Source organism: Atractosteus spatula, chromosome 1 (assembly GCF_055471065.1).
Source record: "Atractosteus spatula isolate fAtrSpa1 chromosome 1, fAtrSpa1.hap1, whole genome shotgun sequence".
Classification (NCBI taxonomy): domain Eukaryota; kingdom Metazoa; phylum Chordata; class Actinopteri; order Semionotiformes; family Lepisosteidae; genus Atractosteus; species Atractosteus spatula.
In genome coordinates this window covers 46,123,188-46,140,079 of record NC_142706.1, presented here as the reverse complement: position 1 = coordinate 46,140,079, position 16,892 = coordinate 46,123,188, and the positions used below count along the sequence as shown (strand labels likewise).

The following is a 16,892-nucleotide window of genomic DNA, read 5'->3' as shown; positions in this document are numbered from 1 at the left end:
CTGGTGATGGCGTGCCGATCAGTCTATAAATGCTGCAACTAACCTGGAAATTATGGTTATGCAAGCCTTGAGAGACAATGATCAATAAAATATTTATAGTAAAAAGTAATTTAGGAGCTATTTTCCCCCCCACAATTCTTTGTCTTTTAAACAATACCTACCCTACATGTATGTGACAAAAATGGTATTTAGGAATAGCTTGGATGCACATATTTAGATGTTCTGTAACCTTTCAGGATTAGAAGAAGGTTCGTAGCAACCTTCTTAGGTTCACAATGAAAATTATTATTCACTCTGCTACTGACCATTTCTGTGCTGCATATGCAGTGTACCATATTATCCTAAAATGCGTAGCTTCTCCTCAGGAATTCTTCAAGGTAATGTTACATTATTAACAGCTTTATTGTGAGCCGCCAATATTTTAAATGAGACAATGTTATTTTTACCAGTATCCATATAAAAATCCTTGTGTTATTGCTGCAGACTGACAGGAACGTAGGGTGTTCTCTGGTACGGATGGAGGAATTAGGTGTAACGTCAAGAACGCATTGTTAAAGGAAACACATGGAATTTAACTCTGTTGCTTTTCTGAGCAATATCTCTGGAACAGCTCGAGTCACTGACCTGTCTAACCATCTCCCTAGCTCGTGGGATTACTCCAGGAACATGACCTTTCCTCTGTTCTCACAGCAGCATGTTTTTTGTATATTTCTGAGAGGTCATTAGAATCCCCACTGAAACAACATTCTGAGCAGCCTTCACTTAAAGAACATCTTTGCAGCTTCCTCTTGCAAAACAGTTGGCTCCTCTTTATAGATTTTGCAAGCCCAGTACTTCATTTGAAGGCTTTTCTCTGATAATAGTCACAGTACTGTATTAGAATATGTATCCTTGATGACATGATCACTGGAAGCAATGAGTTTTATAAACAGCGCCCTTCACATTTATTTTGACCCGTGATAACATAGCATCAAAACGTATAATAGAACACGCTAGAGTTTGCTTAAAAATCTAAAAATGTTACACTCTGATTGTAATAGCATTACATGGAGCAAAGCCACATTTGCCATACACAATTGAATCTCAGAAAACAGAGGTGTAACATTTATTCATATCTCTGCAACTCACATCTGGCAGCCCACTGAAGCTCAGCAGGTGTGAGCCTGGTCAGTACCTGGATGGGAGACCTCCTGGGAAAACTAAGGTTGCTGCTGGAAGAGGTGCTAGTGCGGCCAGCAGGGGGCGCTCACCCTGCGGTCTGTGTGGGTCCTAACGCTCCAGTATAGTGACGGGGACACTATACTGTAAACAGGTGCCGTCCTTAGGATGAGACGTAAAACCGAGGTCCAGACTCTCTGTGGTCATTAAAAATCCCAGGGTGTTTCTCAAAAAGAGTAGGGGTGTAACCCCAGTGTCCTGCCAAATTTCCCATTGGCCCTTACCAATCATGGCCTCCTAATTATCTCCATCTATTAACTGGCTTCAGTACTCTGCTCTCCTCCACACTGATAGCTGAGGTGGGGTGAGCGTACCAGCACACTATGGCTGCTGTCACATCATCCAGGTGGATGCTGCACATTGGTGGTGGTGGAAGGGAGTTCTCATTACCTTTAAAGCGCTTTAAATGGAGTGTCCAGAAAAGCGCTATAAAAGTGTAAGCAATTATTTTTCTTATAAACCAGACATAAGTCTTACAGTCAGCTTTTCCGACATCCTCATCACTGATGTATTTGGAGTGAAAAAGGCAAAGCTCACGCTATGAAAACGCTCATGAACTAAAAGATGTGCCAGGACAGTCTGACCAAACAGCTGCTTCACTCTGAGAAGATGCTCACGTTTGAGTTTGACAGGAATGTCTTGCCAGGGTATAAATACCTAGCTGTGACCATCCCAGACAGGAACACAATACATTTAGTCCAGCTTCTGACAAACCAAGACATGAATATGTTCCCTAGGGTAATGTTTTTCCTTTTTATGTTTGTCTTTTTCACTAGGCTTGACAGATCAAATTGTCTCTTTATCTGTGTGAAACTAACACTCTATTTAGTGCTTATGCAACAGTCTAAAGCACTCAAATCACTTTTTCCATGAATGATAAATCAAAAAGAATCAATCTGATCACTAATCTTCTAAAATCATAGGGATATGTTTCCTGGTGCTCTATACATTATACACAATGTATGTTTGGGAACAGCAAGTAGGAAAGGCTTATTCTTTCTTCAGCCACAAGGTGGAACTAAAGATATTTTTTCAGTAGGTCTAATGTATTTTAGGATGAATATTAAAATCCTTATGGACTTCTATGATATTTAAAATGAATTACCTATGTAGTTTTATTTTTATTCTTAGAAATGTCTAATTCTTAAACCCAAACCACTTTCTTTACAGAGGGCAATTCTCACACCTCATTTCTACAAGGTGAATGCTATGGCCATAGTGCAGCACTCTATGGGATACAGAGCCTAGTAATTTGTGCAAGTTCATCGGTGACCTTACGTCCCATTGCCCTCTGTCTGCACTCTCTCCTGTTTTGTGTCTTGTGAATGCCTGTTTCTCAAGTGAACACTGCATCCCAACTGAAATGCAATGTTTTGTTTTTTTTTTACCACAGTCCTGGCTCTTTGAAAGGTCACAGTCATACTTTTAGATACAGTAGGTAGTTACTGTACATCAGGGCACCTTTAACACCTACCTGTATTAACGTCTTAAACTAACAAGTCTCAACTGTAGATAACAGACCACAAATTGTACTAAAACAAAAAGTGTTTTTACACACGAGAACACTCATAATAGAAACTATACTCGCCAGAACAATTAAGTGTAAAGTGAAAGAAGATTCATAGAAACAATATTTTACTATTTACTTTTATATTCAGTGCTTATTCACAAACAGCGAGGTAATAAAAAAAATTAGAATAAAAATACATTTACAGCAAAAGAAACACTACCAATAAATAACACTCCATTACAAAAAACAGAAAACAATTTCAATAAATAACATTTTACTTACAATAACTGAAAGGGAAGATGCACAAGTATACATATACACAGTGTATGTATGAACAGCAAATTGTTTCACAGATGGGAACTACATCATCCTGGTCAATCACGCACTGTATTACTATAGGCATATTTCTTCTATATATACACCCAAGATTTTAAATGCACACTTTTTTAAACAGAAGACAGATTGTACAGTGATCTGCTCTTCCAATATAACTTTTAATAGATCTTCAGAGTGCTTTTGTAGTTTAAGGCTCTGCCTTTACAGCCCAGAAGACAGTGCGTGCAGCCTCTCCCACACTTGGGCTCTGTGCTCTGGCTGGAGGCAGGGCTCAATGGCCACGCTGGTCTGCTGGACCCGCCTCTGGAATCTGTCCCGGTCTCTGGCCATTTCCTGCCAGCATGCTCCACTGCGTGCGCCACGGCTGGCAAAGGCCCACACCACCAGGGGGCGCACCACCACAGTATCGCTGAACCGCACCTGAAAGATGAGAGCAAGCTTACTGCTGCTGCTGTGCACCAGTCTAGCCTAAACTACAGTTTTCATCAATCAGCTTGGGCAAGGCAGAGACATTGGGCTCATAAACTTCAGCAAGAGGTCCTGTCCACCATTTTCTAAAAACAAAAAGCTCATGTACAAAACTCCTGATTTACATTTGCCTTTCGATTTCGAAACCAACATGTTTTGTTTTGGCAGAAGCTATAAGTTTCCAGCTGAACTCCTTTATTATTTTTACTTTTAGCTTTAATATTGGTCACTTTTCAGAACTAGGCTAAACCAAAAATTCTCTACTAGATTTCTGGAGCAGATATGCATCTTGAGCAGCAGCTGCATTAAAGTAAGGATTGAACTCAAAGCCAGACCTCAGTGAGACAACTTATGCAAGGAGCTTTGTTACACCATCAGAAACACTTCTGAAATGGTACACACAGAGGTCTCCTACTGAATGCTTGATTTAAAAGGCTGGAGGATTCAGGCATCTCCAAATGGAGAGCAAATAATTAATGATCATCATAAATGATTAACTGAATGTATTCCTATACCTTTTACTCTGTGAGGGAAAACAACTATTGCCAATGTATACTGGGTCTGGTCACATGGTTTGTGACTAACCCATGACACTCCCAATACTTCATCATCAGCAGACTGATGACAACAAGCTACAAAACCAGCCCTCTCAGCATGTCCCTAACCCGATTAAAAGCTGCCACCTTAATTCTTACCAACCTTTCCATAAAAAAAAATCCTACTGCTCTCTTCGCAGAATTACTAACTTTCAGAACTGCCTTTTCTCCTCATCTAAAAGGTGTTCACTAAGATTGAAAACAAAACCAAAAAAAGCACACTAAAACAATTGGTCAAATGTCTTGTGCGACTATGTAGAATTTAACATTTAAACAAGATGTCTAATGATTTGCTTTCAAAAGCTGAACTACCCATGGAGACAACTTCTTTCAGCGAGGTTAATGAATCTGGCAGGACAGCAACAGCCGTCCCCTAAAGCCTTAGACTACTCATGTTGGGTTTCCTGCTCAGAAGAAATTCATCTTCCTAACGTTACACCTTCCCCTTCTCTTCTCTTCTCCATACGTACACACTTGGCTTCTTTCTCTCACTTACATCAGTGTTGCAGCAGAGCTCCTCCCTTACCATATCAAACAGCGTCATCTGTCTGTCTGGTTCACAACACCCTTGGCGACTAAACACTCTTTCAGCTCTACACATCACCATGTCCTTCCACGCACCAGCCTGAGGAATAACATTCCATTACTGGTCTGTCTGAGTATCTCTTTAGGCAGCCTGCTGGCCCTGGCACTTCTCAATAATGAACCACGCTGGTAAAGGCTCAGCCCTGATATTATACTCATTAGCTCCTCTTTACCTTCTTGCCTTCGTTCTTCCCTTCCTGCAGACGGCAGCAATCCTTCCCCTGCTGTCCTTTTTTTAGGCCGTCGTCCTCTCCTTTCCAGCTCCCAGGAGGCTCTGCTTCACCAGTCTCCTCGCCTTCCTCACTTTTCCTTTTCTTCTCCTTTCCACAGGGACCCAGGAACGCAAAGGGATTGTAAGGGTCATCACTCCGGAGGAACGACTCCCATAGCTCAGCTGTGGCCTCAGACATCTCGTCGCTCATCCCAGACTCATCTTCCCAGTTTTCTTCATCTTCGTCCTCCTCCTCCTCTTCATCTGACCACTCTACATCGTCTTTGACCTCTGCCGCGCCCTCCGATGGGCTCAAACTGGATACACGGCTCAGAATCCTGTGGGAAACCCAGCACTCACCAGGGGAGGAGAAACTGCTCTTGGGAACAGTCTCCAGGATGCCGCCCAAGCAGCTACCAGTAATACATCCCGGATCCTCGCCCTTCAGATCACGTTCCGCTTCCAATTCCTCTTCTGAATCCCATTCTAGCCACTCAGAAATGTCCCTCTCCCGTAGGCCATCCTCATGCCCTGCCTGCCAGTCCTGGGTCGGCCTCTTGCCCAGGACTGTGGGCACTGCCTCACTCTCTCGCCTTGGCTCTTCACAGGACATCATGCTTCCGCTGGCTTTATCCGACAGAGTGCAGGAATAGGAGTGGACTTTCCCGGCAAGGAATGGTGACATTTTGGGTCTGACGAACACCAAGGCATCCATGCAGCAGTTCAGGATTTTGGTCACTGCTCCCCAGAGGAAGTACAGGGATTGCCGAAACACCTTGTACTCCATGATTTCTGTAAGATTCACCTCTTGTTTCTCTCCAGTGACGTACCTGTGTGTCACATGGGGAAACAGGGCATTCCCCTCACTTGGCATGATATATTTCAGGGGGCACAGGTAGGAAGCCAAGCAATGACACGGAGTAGGATTTAGGGATAGTCTGTCAGGACTCATTACACCTGGACGGGAGGTAATGAGAAAAATTAAGTTTTTTCTTTAAAGCAAATGGTGTAGTGACACTCCTGTAGAATAGAGATGCACGTATACAGATAACATTAAAGTAATTAATAAGACTGGGATTCAACTAACTTAATACAACCCATGCTTCATGCTCAATCAATATGAATTCAGGGAGAAATTTAGTTTCCAGTCCGTGGTATTCGCAAGACTAAGAGAAACACTGCTGATGGTGTTAAACTCACATATAAGATTTTTAAATTAGCATTCGTATCAAGAGAAAAAAAATGGCCCTGATACAGGCCCGTTTAAAACAGCTTTTGTAACTAAAGGAATGTACTGTTTTTAAGGGTTTCAGTTTGCCAAGACTCGAGATCTGATTAAAACCTAACGACCTCTGATGGGCTGTGGAATTAAGTTACTTCTTTCTCTGACGCACTATAACATTCTTCTAAATCGTTTAAGTTTTACACTGGCCGGACACACGGATTCAAGAACTAGATAATATAGTTTTATAACATTAACATATTTATATGATACTTATTCATGGAAATGATTATAACTACAACAATCAAGTAACAACATTTTCACATTTCCCTACCTGTTTTTACGGAAACCATTCTCAGCCAGTAGTCTGAAAGTGACTCCAGCGGGGGTCAGGTGCACTCCGTCTTTTAGGATTAAATCTGGCTTTCTTTCCAGGTACAACCGCAGTCGCCTTCCAGGAGAAAATCAACACGTCTTCCGAGTCAGACGAACAGCCCATTTTCCACGGATTCTCGGCGTAAATACTCTCAATAGACATCTTCCAGCTCGATTTACTAGATCTCATTTTCTCTTTCTTTGAAGAAGCGTAAACTAAGTGTTGCAATCAATTACATCAATATATACAGTACGAAGCTTTTACGTCACGTTGAGGAGGAGGAGGAGACGTAAATTCCCGGATTTCTCAAATGCTCTGGCCAGTCAGCGCTTCCGTTGCATTTTCGTGACGTTTCTAGAAGTGTTTTGTTGTGTAAAGCGTGAAGTACGTGCGTTGCGTCACCGGTTTTTATAGAATGGGAGTAGAACATATTTTGTTTTTCTTTCGGTGTTGTTAGGATCTCTGTAGGTATTTTTATTCTGTGACGGATATTCGTACTTTATTTTCGGTTTAGACGTTTAATGCTGACAGGGAACCCCCGGAAATTTCGGAATGTCATTCTTTTCACAACAGTGTTTCTTTAGCATGAAGGTAAACTCATACAACTTAAATGTTTACCTTCAAAACAACAAAAAATGAATTGTAATGTAAAATGTAAAAATTATCAGAGATTGCCAGTTCACACAAAAACTTCGCTCATAATGGAGAAATAAATGCATCCACATGCAATTTCTGTAGTTTAGCACTGTGAAATGGTTATATTTGCAAACTGCACTTTTTGAGGATATAGCTTTGGTACAGTATATCTTTTTCTATGAAGAAAAATAATCATAATAATATTTAAAAGAAAAGATATTGCAATAATGCACATGGGCTTGTTAAATGTTTGGTCCTTTCCAAACATGAAATTTCATGAGAACTCACAAGGATATTGTAACCCTGACGTCCTGGACAAATTTGACTTGTTCTCAGATTTAGTTGTATTTGCCTAAACACGTTTAATAAGTGGTGTGAATTCTTGTGTTAGTGGTTATCTAAAGCTTCCAAAAAGGTTCTCTGACCAGATATATTAAAAAAAAAAACATTTTAACTGGTCATAGATGTACTGTGTGTAATGTCTATTTCATGGTGAAACGAGACTTTGAGAGTCCATGAATGTAAACAAGAATAGGACAACTCACATGACCCTGACGGTACTGTGAAATTGCCGGACAGCATTTCTCTTCCCACAGTGCTGTTCTGAGGAGCTGCAGTGCAGTCCAAATAGCTTCAGAAATGGTAATTTAGGGAACTGCAGAAGAAACCTAACAACCAGGTCAATTCAAGTTCAATACCATTGTGTATGATAGTGGTGATAAAATATTACTTTCAAGAATCTTAACCATAACAATCAAGCTTGGATTGTATAGACTTGCCTATTATTGCCTTTTCTATTTATGATTTTTCCTTTCTATTTTTAACGAAGTACTAATTTGAAAGTAAAAAAAACAAGTAAACTGACATTTACATAGAGAAACACAAACAAATGAAACAATTCGCCACCCCCACAGCAAGAAAAGAACAGGGCAAATCAACACTGTAGAAAGGAATGTGAAAGTCAGAACATAGCAAAGATGGTATGGAATGCTCTCCTAAACCCATATAAATGGTAGCCTTATATAAGAGCTGTCTTTGATCAAATCTGTATGGAGAACACGGAGGAATGTGCAGTCAGTCAATCCAGCCAGTGTTAACTTAGTGAGACTAGCTGACGCTAGTGATATTTTAATTTTGATAATCCCTGATCACACCAGCACATGACACAGCAATGATGTGGTAGGAAATATCTCTGTCCATGCATTTTCTAACTGCTTCTTTCAATTAAGGGTCACAGAGGAGCCAAAACCTATTCTGTCCATTGCAGGGCACACACAGACACAATCGCAGACTCTCATACTGTACTAACACTAGGGCCAGTTTTCCCCACAAGCCAATTAACCAACGAGTATGTTTCTGCACTGTGGGAGGAAAGTGGTGCACCCAGAGGAAACCCAAGCGAATAAGGGGAGAACATACAAACCCCATTGTCTTCCACTAGAAAATCTCTTCCATCAGAATACTTGTCTGGACTAGTATTGCATGGCTGATCAATACAGATTAGTTTTTTCAGCCATGATCTAATCTCCAGTCCTTTCATTCATTGACTGTGACTGGCAGACATGGACAATTAATTTCCAAGAGCCCAAATGTACTGATAAGGCTAATAGCAGATCTCCTGTAGGTTGAGCTGGTGTAGCCTCAGGAGATATCAGGTTACATACAGCACAGGTTGATCATGTGCAGCTCTCTTGGACATTCTCACTTTGCTTCGTAGGTCTGACATCTTTGGGTCCCAAAGTGCAGGGCTCCTTCCCAGATATTCTTCCTCCATCTGGATCTGTCAAGGTCTCCCATTGCTTTCCTAGGAGTTCCCATCAATGTCTTTCTTTAACACTGCTTTTACTGCCTTTTTTTAGACTCTTCGTCTCATCTGATGAGATGCCTACACTTGATGAGATGCCTACACTAACGGTATTTGAAAAGCATGGAAAATCACACCAAATCATAAAGCTCACACTCATACTGATCCACCAAGTCACTAAATATTCCTTTCCGTTGCTTTAATTAGTTGTTTTCTGTTCAAATGTACAGTATATAATTTCCCACACCCGAAGAGGGTTCCACAGCCGAATCGGCTTTCCTCTCTTTTCAGCATGGAATAAACCTATGACTTGTGCCTTAATTTCCCTAGGAATGTCCTCAGTCATTTATGAACAAAAAAGTCTCAATAAACCTGTAGACTGTCATTCCTGAGTACCAGGGATGTCCAGCACCCAATAAAACAATATATTTTATTATATGATGAGTATTTTCCACAGTAAGTCAATTTTAGACTATTAACCTACTTCTGCTCTAAAAAAGAACCTTATTGGTACATTCAAGCAAACAAACTCTGTTTGTCCGTCTTTTATTTTGTCATGCTAAGAATTCACACATGATCTCAGCAATTAGGGCTGCATGGAGGAAAGAGTTAAGATGCAATGTGATTATCCAGATCTTGTGATCCTGCATGAATGAACTCTTCATGTGCAGTGAGCAGGCTTACTTCACAGAGTCGAATGCAGAAGAAAAGCTACATATACTTTGAAAGCAGCTTCTTTGTGGATTGTCATTAAACCAGGTGAGTTGAATGGGAAAGAGTAGTATGTGATGAGACTAGCTGTACCAGTAAATTGTAATTTATCTTTAAAATACATTGTTTTAAACTAATGTTTTAATAACTTCCAATCATTGCTTCAGCTGGGGTTGTAACAAACTGCTAGTATGTCTTGCTGCTTTTATGTTCACCATTCTTGAAGAGTTCAGTTCATCCAAAATAACACACACATCTACAAAGAAATAAAAATGAATACATGAAATGATAAAACACAAATTGCTTGGAATAAGATTAAATCAGAGTTTATCGTTTGCGGACCCAAACAAAAGAGTATTTAACTTTCTATTGAGAGGTGGATATGAGCCCTTGAATGCTGTAAGCTTATTTTGGTGTCTTGATTCTTTCTATTTAGACTCAGTGATCTTTTAGGTTTTTTAGTAATATTTATTGTTAATAACACCAAAATTGTTACATGCAAAACAAACAAAAACAAACACCTCAGTGCTTAACATTTATTTTTTATGGTTTTGTATAATATAACAAACTACAAACCTCAAAGGTACCTAGAAATAATTTCACATATTAATGGGTTTGGTATTATTCTAGAATAATTCGAACAGCTTCTCAGCTGTCTTCGGTGTCTTGGCTCTCCACCCAAAAATACGGGACTTCCATACTAATTTACTTAAGATCACGACCAATAGTCTAAACACAACTTCTGCCTTAAATGAGAGACATTTTTTTTTAATACAATGTTAAGTTTAAGCTTATGTAACCACATTCAAGAATAAGTGTACAAGTTGAAATAACATGCTTCCTCTGTATTCCCAATACAAGTTGGTGAAACAAACTCTTCACTGAGGGATCTGATATCCTAGGTGTTGCAAAATGAGTATTACTGTAGGTCAACACCTCAGTAAATATAAGAAAGAGCTACCAGGGACAAAACCTTAATCTTTATTAAAGTTCAGTGAAACCAACCAACCAACATGACAGGATGATCAAGTCTCCTGTAGACTCAAAATATTCCTATATTAAAACTTGTTTGAGTCTAATGTTACCCAAACATTTTTTTCCCCAAAAGATCAGTTGCGTGTTTTGTGACAATATATTTACTATATTTGAACATTCTAAAAGTAGGCTTTTTGTCGAGACATGGGAGAGGGGGTATTTATTCCATTCGCATTGTATTAATGCTCTATAACGTGTAAACAATACACCTTGTTCGCCACTTACATAAAATACCAGGTCTATATACAAAACATGTTGTTTTTTTCCCATTCTTGTCTGCCACTTTGAAAATGTGGTGGTTTTGTCTTTAGTTCTGTAGTGAATTTGAACCTTCATTTTCGCATTATGTTTAGGGACAGCAAAATACAATACAAAATAAAAGACCTCTTGAAGAAACGCTACTGCGCACAATATGGGATCCGAAGACATTGAAGTAAGCGCAGTGACTGAGCTAGGGGTGGAGGCTGCGGGACAAGCATACCTGTTCAGAACAAGAACTGAACGGGGTACCAAACTCGACAAGTGTACGACTATAATCAACACTCTCTTCATTCTAGGAACCATTATGCATCGAAAACCTTTGAGGATATAAATAAGGAAAATCTCAGACGTTTTAGGATATTTGAAAATTCCTCTCCGACGGAAATTTAAGGAAAAAAAATAGGTGGACGTATGGTAACTCTAATGTCGTAATATAGAGATGCAGCTCTATTTTACCGTGTAGCGTAATATAGTGTATTATACGTCTATACTGTAGCGACATGGATTAAACTACTGACACACGAACCCCCTTGGTTATTTTATGGGGAAGCGTGGAAGCCGGCTGAGGCCAGACCAACCCCTGATATTTTTAGCCTTTCCAAGCTCAGAAATATACCTAACTTTCTCCCCTTCCCGCTTCCCCTGCTACTCGGGTCCTAAGCGAACCGGCTGATCAGCATGATCTGGACGCATTTTACACGCGTAAACTAACACAGCAGCAGCCGGTTTGATCTTATCTACTTTGTAATTTTCCGTACCGTTTACCCATGAAACCAAAAACAGACAACTGCTGTTCTGCGTTAACATCTTTTATCAACAGAAATCAGTTTGAGACTCTAACTTCTTTGTGAAGAATGATAAACCTTATTCACAGGAGCTCTTTCAGCATCTGGATTATTCCCATTACGCCTCCTAGCGGACTAACGAGGTATTAATACTCCAGATTCAACTGGTCCGTGATAAATGTTAAAGTGCTTTGACGATACCAATATATACTCAGCTTTCCTTCTAACCAGACTTTTGTTACTTAATTGATACAAGTCACAGATATTATAGGGACAAAACCTTGAACTGAGCACTTATTTCAAATTGATCTAGAACTTTAAACATGCCCATAAAAACAGTTTATGAGTTTGTTACTTTTATTTGGAAGATTCTAGAAGACAATTGTTTGCTTGCTAATCTGCACAACCTTCAAAAATGTCAGAAAGGACAAATGTCTGTATGTTCTGAAGCAAAGGAGGACATAGGTGATCACCTAAAAATGGTTCTTGCTGCCCTCAATGCCTTGTGTCTGACAGCCCAGTCACAGCACCATACTTTCAATCTTCTCCACTTTTCCAGTACAGTAGGCTCCTGCCAACATCTATCAGGACTCCTACATGTTGGGTTTTCGGCGGTTGTCTTTTGCTTACCAGAACCTGGTGGAGATTCCATACAGCACCATTCTCCAGTATCAGGATACTCTGGAAGTGCTGGACCTCAGCTACAATCTGCTGGAGGAGTATCCTTTGGAGGGCTGGTAGTGGATGGATCTCTGCTATCCAATAGGGGTTTCATAGTAAATAGTAAAGTGTTGTGGGGGAGCCTATCCCAGCAGGCAATGGGTGGGTGCCAGGGGGGATACACTCTAGACAGAATGAAAGTCCATCGCAGGACACACACACACACACACACACACACACACACACACACACACACACCAGGGCTAATTTTCACAGAAGGCTAATCTACCAATTAACTACCAGTATATCTGTGGACTGTGGGAGAAAACAAGAGCACCAGGAGGAAACTCAGATGAACATGGGGAGAACATACAAACTCTGTGCAGATAGCACCCCAGGTCCACAAGTAATGCTAACCACTTCTCACCATGCAGCCCCAGTTTAACTTTGATACTAAGTAAAGAAAATGCATTTCTAAAAGTGTAAATGCAGATCAATGTTTCTATAACTATATTTATAACTTTGTTCACAAACTGGAAAGTCAGACTTTTGCCTGTAAATCCATCAGAGCTACAAGAAGTTTAATCACAATTAGAAATTTCGCTTCATGTGAAAATTCTAAACTCATTTCCATATAAAGGAGGTAAAAAAAACATAATATTCTTTAACCCGAGGGCTCTGGTGTTTTGCATACATGGATGGAGAGAAAAGAGCTTCTACTGCAAAATTCCTCCTATAATTTTAACTTTGTTGTTCATAATTATGTAAAGAAATTAACATGTCTACACTTGTGTCTATTTTCTGTTTTTTTTTTTGCTACTTCTGTTCTTCTGCTAGAAATGTTTTGTAAACTGCTTTGATAGTTTTCTGATTGGGATGTCAACCCCAGACAAAGAAAGCTCTAAGGACAAGAGAGATTAAAATGGTGTTAGAAAACATTACTGACATTTTATAAACTGTGTACATTGTTACTGTTCCTTAATTAACAATTAACACTGGAGCCCAGCTGTACTGGGGGAACTGGAGAAACTCACCACCCTGATTCTGGACTGCAACAACTACACCTCTCATGTGAAGTTCCCTTATATGCCCAGCATCACCACAGTGTGGATCAATAAGAACAGGATCAAGAACCTGCCCATTTTTGTAGAAGAACTTAGGAGGAAATTTCCAAACATCAGGTAAAAACATGGAAGTACTGCTGTTTATGTATTTTATGTTTACAATGTAATATGTGCAATATGTAATATGTTTACTGGGAATGGAAAATCCAAAGAAAACCACATTGTTTATGAGGTAAGTGAGGTAAGTGTACAAATGAAACTAAGTATAGCATATCATTATACTGTAATTCTTCAGGTGGGTAGCTGCGTCTGAATGCGTAGGCTGCAAAGGAACAACTAATAGCTGTATTCCATCAGTATATGTCCTGTAACATTTTCCCTTAAATTGAGAGAATAATTCTTCAGTTTTACAGATTTGCCAAGAAAAGCACTGATATTTAATAGCAGCTAGTGCATGACAAGAAAGCTACTTTGACCTGCTGTTTTACTTACAAGTAATCGTCATGACAATGGCGTCCCGTATGAACTCCTACAACATTGTCATTTTGACTTTTCCAGTGCTGAATTAAGAACTCGATAATTAAAAGCTATTAAAGGTTTTGGCTGTTATTCAATCCAGTATGACAAATCTGTTTTTCTTCAGGTTTCTCAGTATGATGAACAACGAAGCAGCGCCAAGCTATTTTAATGGAGGGACTCTAACCCAGTATCTGGATTACAGGTATAAGTAGTCAAACGTTTGCCACCATCTCCTTTACAGGTATATGATCTGCCTATTTGCATGGGTATATAGTAGATCTACAGAGCTCTACAGCCACTATTCTAACCTTTTTAAAGTGGATAGACCATTGTCGATTTCCAAAAGCAGACTGGCACATGGTTCCATCCTTTTTTTACTCTTTGCTATATATGAACATTTTATGTAATAAAGAAAATCTGCACCCCATAAACATTTGAAATGTGCACATCTCAAGTTATGTGAAATTCGAATGCATTATCTCAATGATTATATTAGTAAAGGATAGCCGTTCATGGGTGTGTACATTTGTTTATTGAATAACTTCATGAGATGGCTGGATGCTACCATAACAGTTTTAGCCTTAAGTGTGATTTCATATCACACTGCATTAGCTTCGTGGAAATTTTACAGGTGGACCATACCATCCTTTAGTTTTAATAAAATCAGTCACTATCTAGTCTCAGGTTTAATTTATTTTGATGTGAATATCATCCTTGGTTCTGTGCATATGTGGACTTTGAATAGCTTGTGGAGAATTCTTGATTCAGTGGTTACAGAGCTTTCACATACAGTACTATAGCCGATATATGAATTATGACCTTCATTTATTTTTAGAGCTAATCGGGTGAACTGGGGTATTAAAAGCAACAATAAAGTGGTGTAAACTATACTGTAAGAGATGGATTGCTAATGTTTTAGCACACACTGCAAGAGTTATTCTGAACTAAAATTAGGAAATGCATGTCAACTTGAAATGAACTTTTGAAAACATACGATTTTAGAAGCATAAGGGAAGGACTTGCATTTAACATACCTTCCTTGGACTTTTTGACAATGATCCATTGACAAATGTCTCTTAAAGGCAGTACGTCATCAGCCAGCTCCCACGACTGGAGGTTCTAGATGACAAGGAAGTTCTGAAGGAGGAGCGGGATGAAGCCAAGCGGACCTACAAGATACAGGAAAGGAGGGATACATACAGGAAGAAACGAGAACTGAACAAGGGAAATATGACAAGCAGTTAATTCGATTAACCTTTTTAATGTTTTTTTTTTAATTCTCCTCAATAGCCAAGCTGCCCTGCAAATAAAACAAAAATATTTGTAATTTATATGTACTTTAGAAAACACTGTATTGTTATCATGGGAAAATGCCATAATCTTTTAAAATCTCAAGTTAGTTCAGTGTCTCCCAGTGGTGAACATACATGTGCTCTACAACACACACAAAAGCATATTTTCTGTATTCACATCTTTCAAGAACATATATATGAAAGGTCTGAGGACCTAGAGATAATAAAATTCAATGTTTGTAACCAACTGTCCGTATCTTCCCCTCAGCAGCAATTGAAGGCAGAAGTAACTTGGTTGTAAGCAGATTTCCGTCACAATATGGCCAACAAACAGTGTCTGCTGACCTTAACATTGATACTCCTGACCAATGTTCTGTCCATGTCTTCACACTTGAGCCTGGACAGCTGGTAATTCCCCACCCCCATATAAGCTTTGCTCACTACCTGAAATACCTAAACACACGCAGGCTGAAAAGGTAACTGGCTTTCAGTAATGAACTGGGTGCAGGGAACATGTTCTCCCCAGTGCCAGTAAGTCCTGTTTCAACCTGGTACTGAGTGATAGCAGAACAGTTACCTGACACCTCACCATGACAGCTCTTCATGGGATTGTTGAAGGTGGTGACTGCATTGCAAAGTGGCAAATTAGATTAAAGTACTGACCTATGGTCATGAGAAATGTAATGCTTATGGATTATTATGGTGTTTGATTGAGATATTCCTAAAGAACAGTTGCAAACAATCGATGGGAGTAATCTGTTTTAATTGTCTCTCTGTTTGTATTTGTTCCTTCTACTTGCTGTGTTCCCAGTGTTTCAGGTCTTTGGTGTTACTAAACTGAGAATATGACATGTTTACAGTATGTGGGGGTGGTGACTCACTCTGTACCCATTAGGTGTATTGTAAGCAAGGCAGGACAAGGGACCTCCTGTGTGGAGTTCTGGGAAGGAAGTCCTAATGGGCACAACTGATGGAGCTGTGATGCTGTTACCTGACTATTATACTATAACTACACAGTGGCTCAATTTTTTAACCGCTTCATCCAATTCAGGGTCGTGGGGAAGCCGGAGCTTAAGGCAGCAAGCAAAAGACGCCCTGGATGACATGCCACTCCATTCAAGGGCACACACAGACACACTCACACCAGGGCCAGTTTTCCCATAAGCACATCAACCCAGCAGTATGTCTTCGGACCGTGGTAGGAAACTGGAGCACCTGGTGAAAACCCACATGAACATGGGGAGAACATAAAAACTCAATGCAGATAGCACCCCAGTTTGGAATTAAACATAGGACAAGCACAGTGAGGCTACTATACTATACTAATACTATCAACTGTGCCACCCTTGCTATATTGTGAATAACAGAATACAAGCATTTTTTCTATAAAGTGGTATTCACTATAATTTTGGATTCCAAAAGAAAATTACCCAGAATGTAACCACAGAGTGACCAGAGTGCATGTGGGGCAACAGGTGTTGGGGACTATGCTGACTTTAAGTTTGCAAATAGTGGCCATCGTCTTTACCAGGGGTGCTCCAATTTTCTTTGAACTTCCATTCAAAGGTCTTCAAGCACAAATAGTGTGGCATGTGCCAGTCAA

The 16,892-nt window shown here is 39.8% G+C and overlaps 2 protein-coding genes across 2 annotated transcripts; one reads left to right on the top strand and one right to left on the bottom strand.

The window, feature by feature from the left end:
* Positions 1-2,851: 2,851 nt before the first annotated feature.
* ppp1r15a (protein phosphatase 1, regulatory subunit 15A) lies at positions 2,852-6,718 on the bottom strand. Its single transcript, XM_088922766.1, has 3 exons — positions 6,481-6,718; positions 4,887-5,881; positions 2,852-3,484 (listed from the first exon to the last, which is right to left on the bottom strand). The coding sequence occupies exons 1-3, from the start codon at positions 6,497-6,499 to the stop codon at positions 3,266-3,268; spliced, it is 1,233 nt and encodes a 410-aa protein (XP_088778892.1). The 5' UTR covers positions 6,500-6,718; the 3' UTR covers positions 2,852-3,265.
* A 5,633-nt stretch (positions 6,719-12,351) lies between these two features.
* On the top strand, positions 12,352-15,242 carry LOC148840950 (leucine-rich melanocyte differentiation-associated protein). Its single transcript, XM_088934463.1, has 5 exons — positions 12,352-12,473; positions 13,055-13,057; positions 13,416-13,595; positions 14,122-14,199; positions 15,080-15,242. Exons 1-5 carry the CDS (start codon positions 12,352-12,354, stop codon positions 15,240-15,242), a joined length of 546 nt encoding a protein of 181 aa, XP_088790589.1.
* Positions 15,243-16,892: the final 1,650 nt, after the last annotated feature.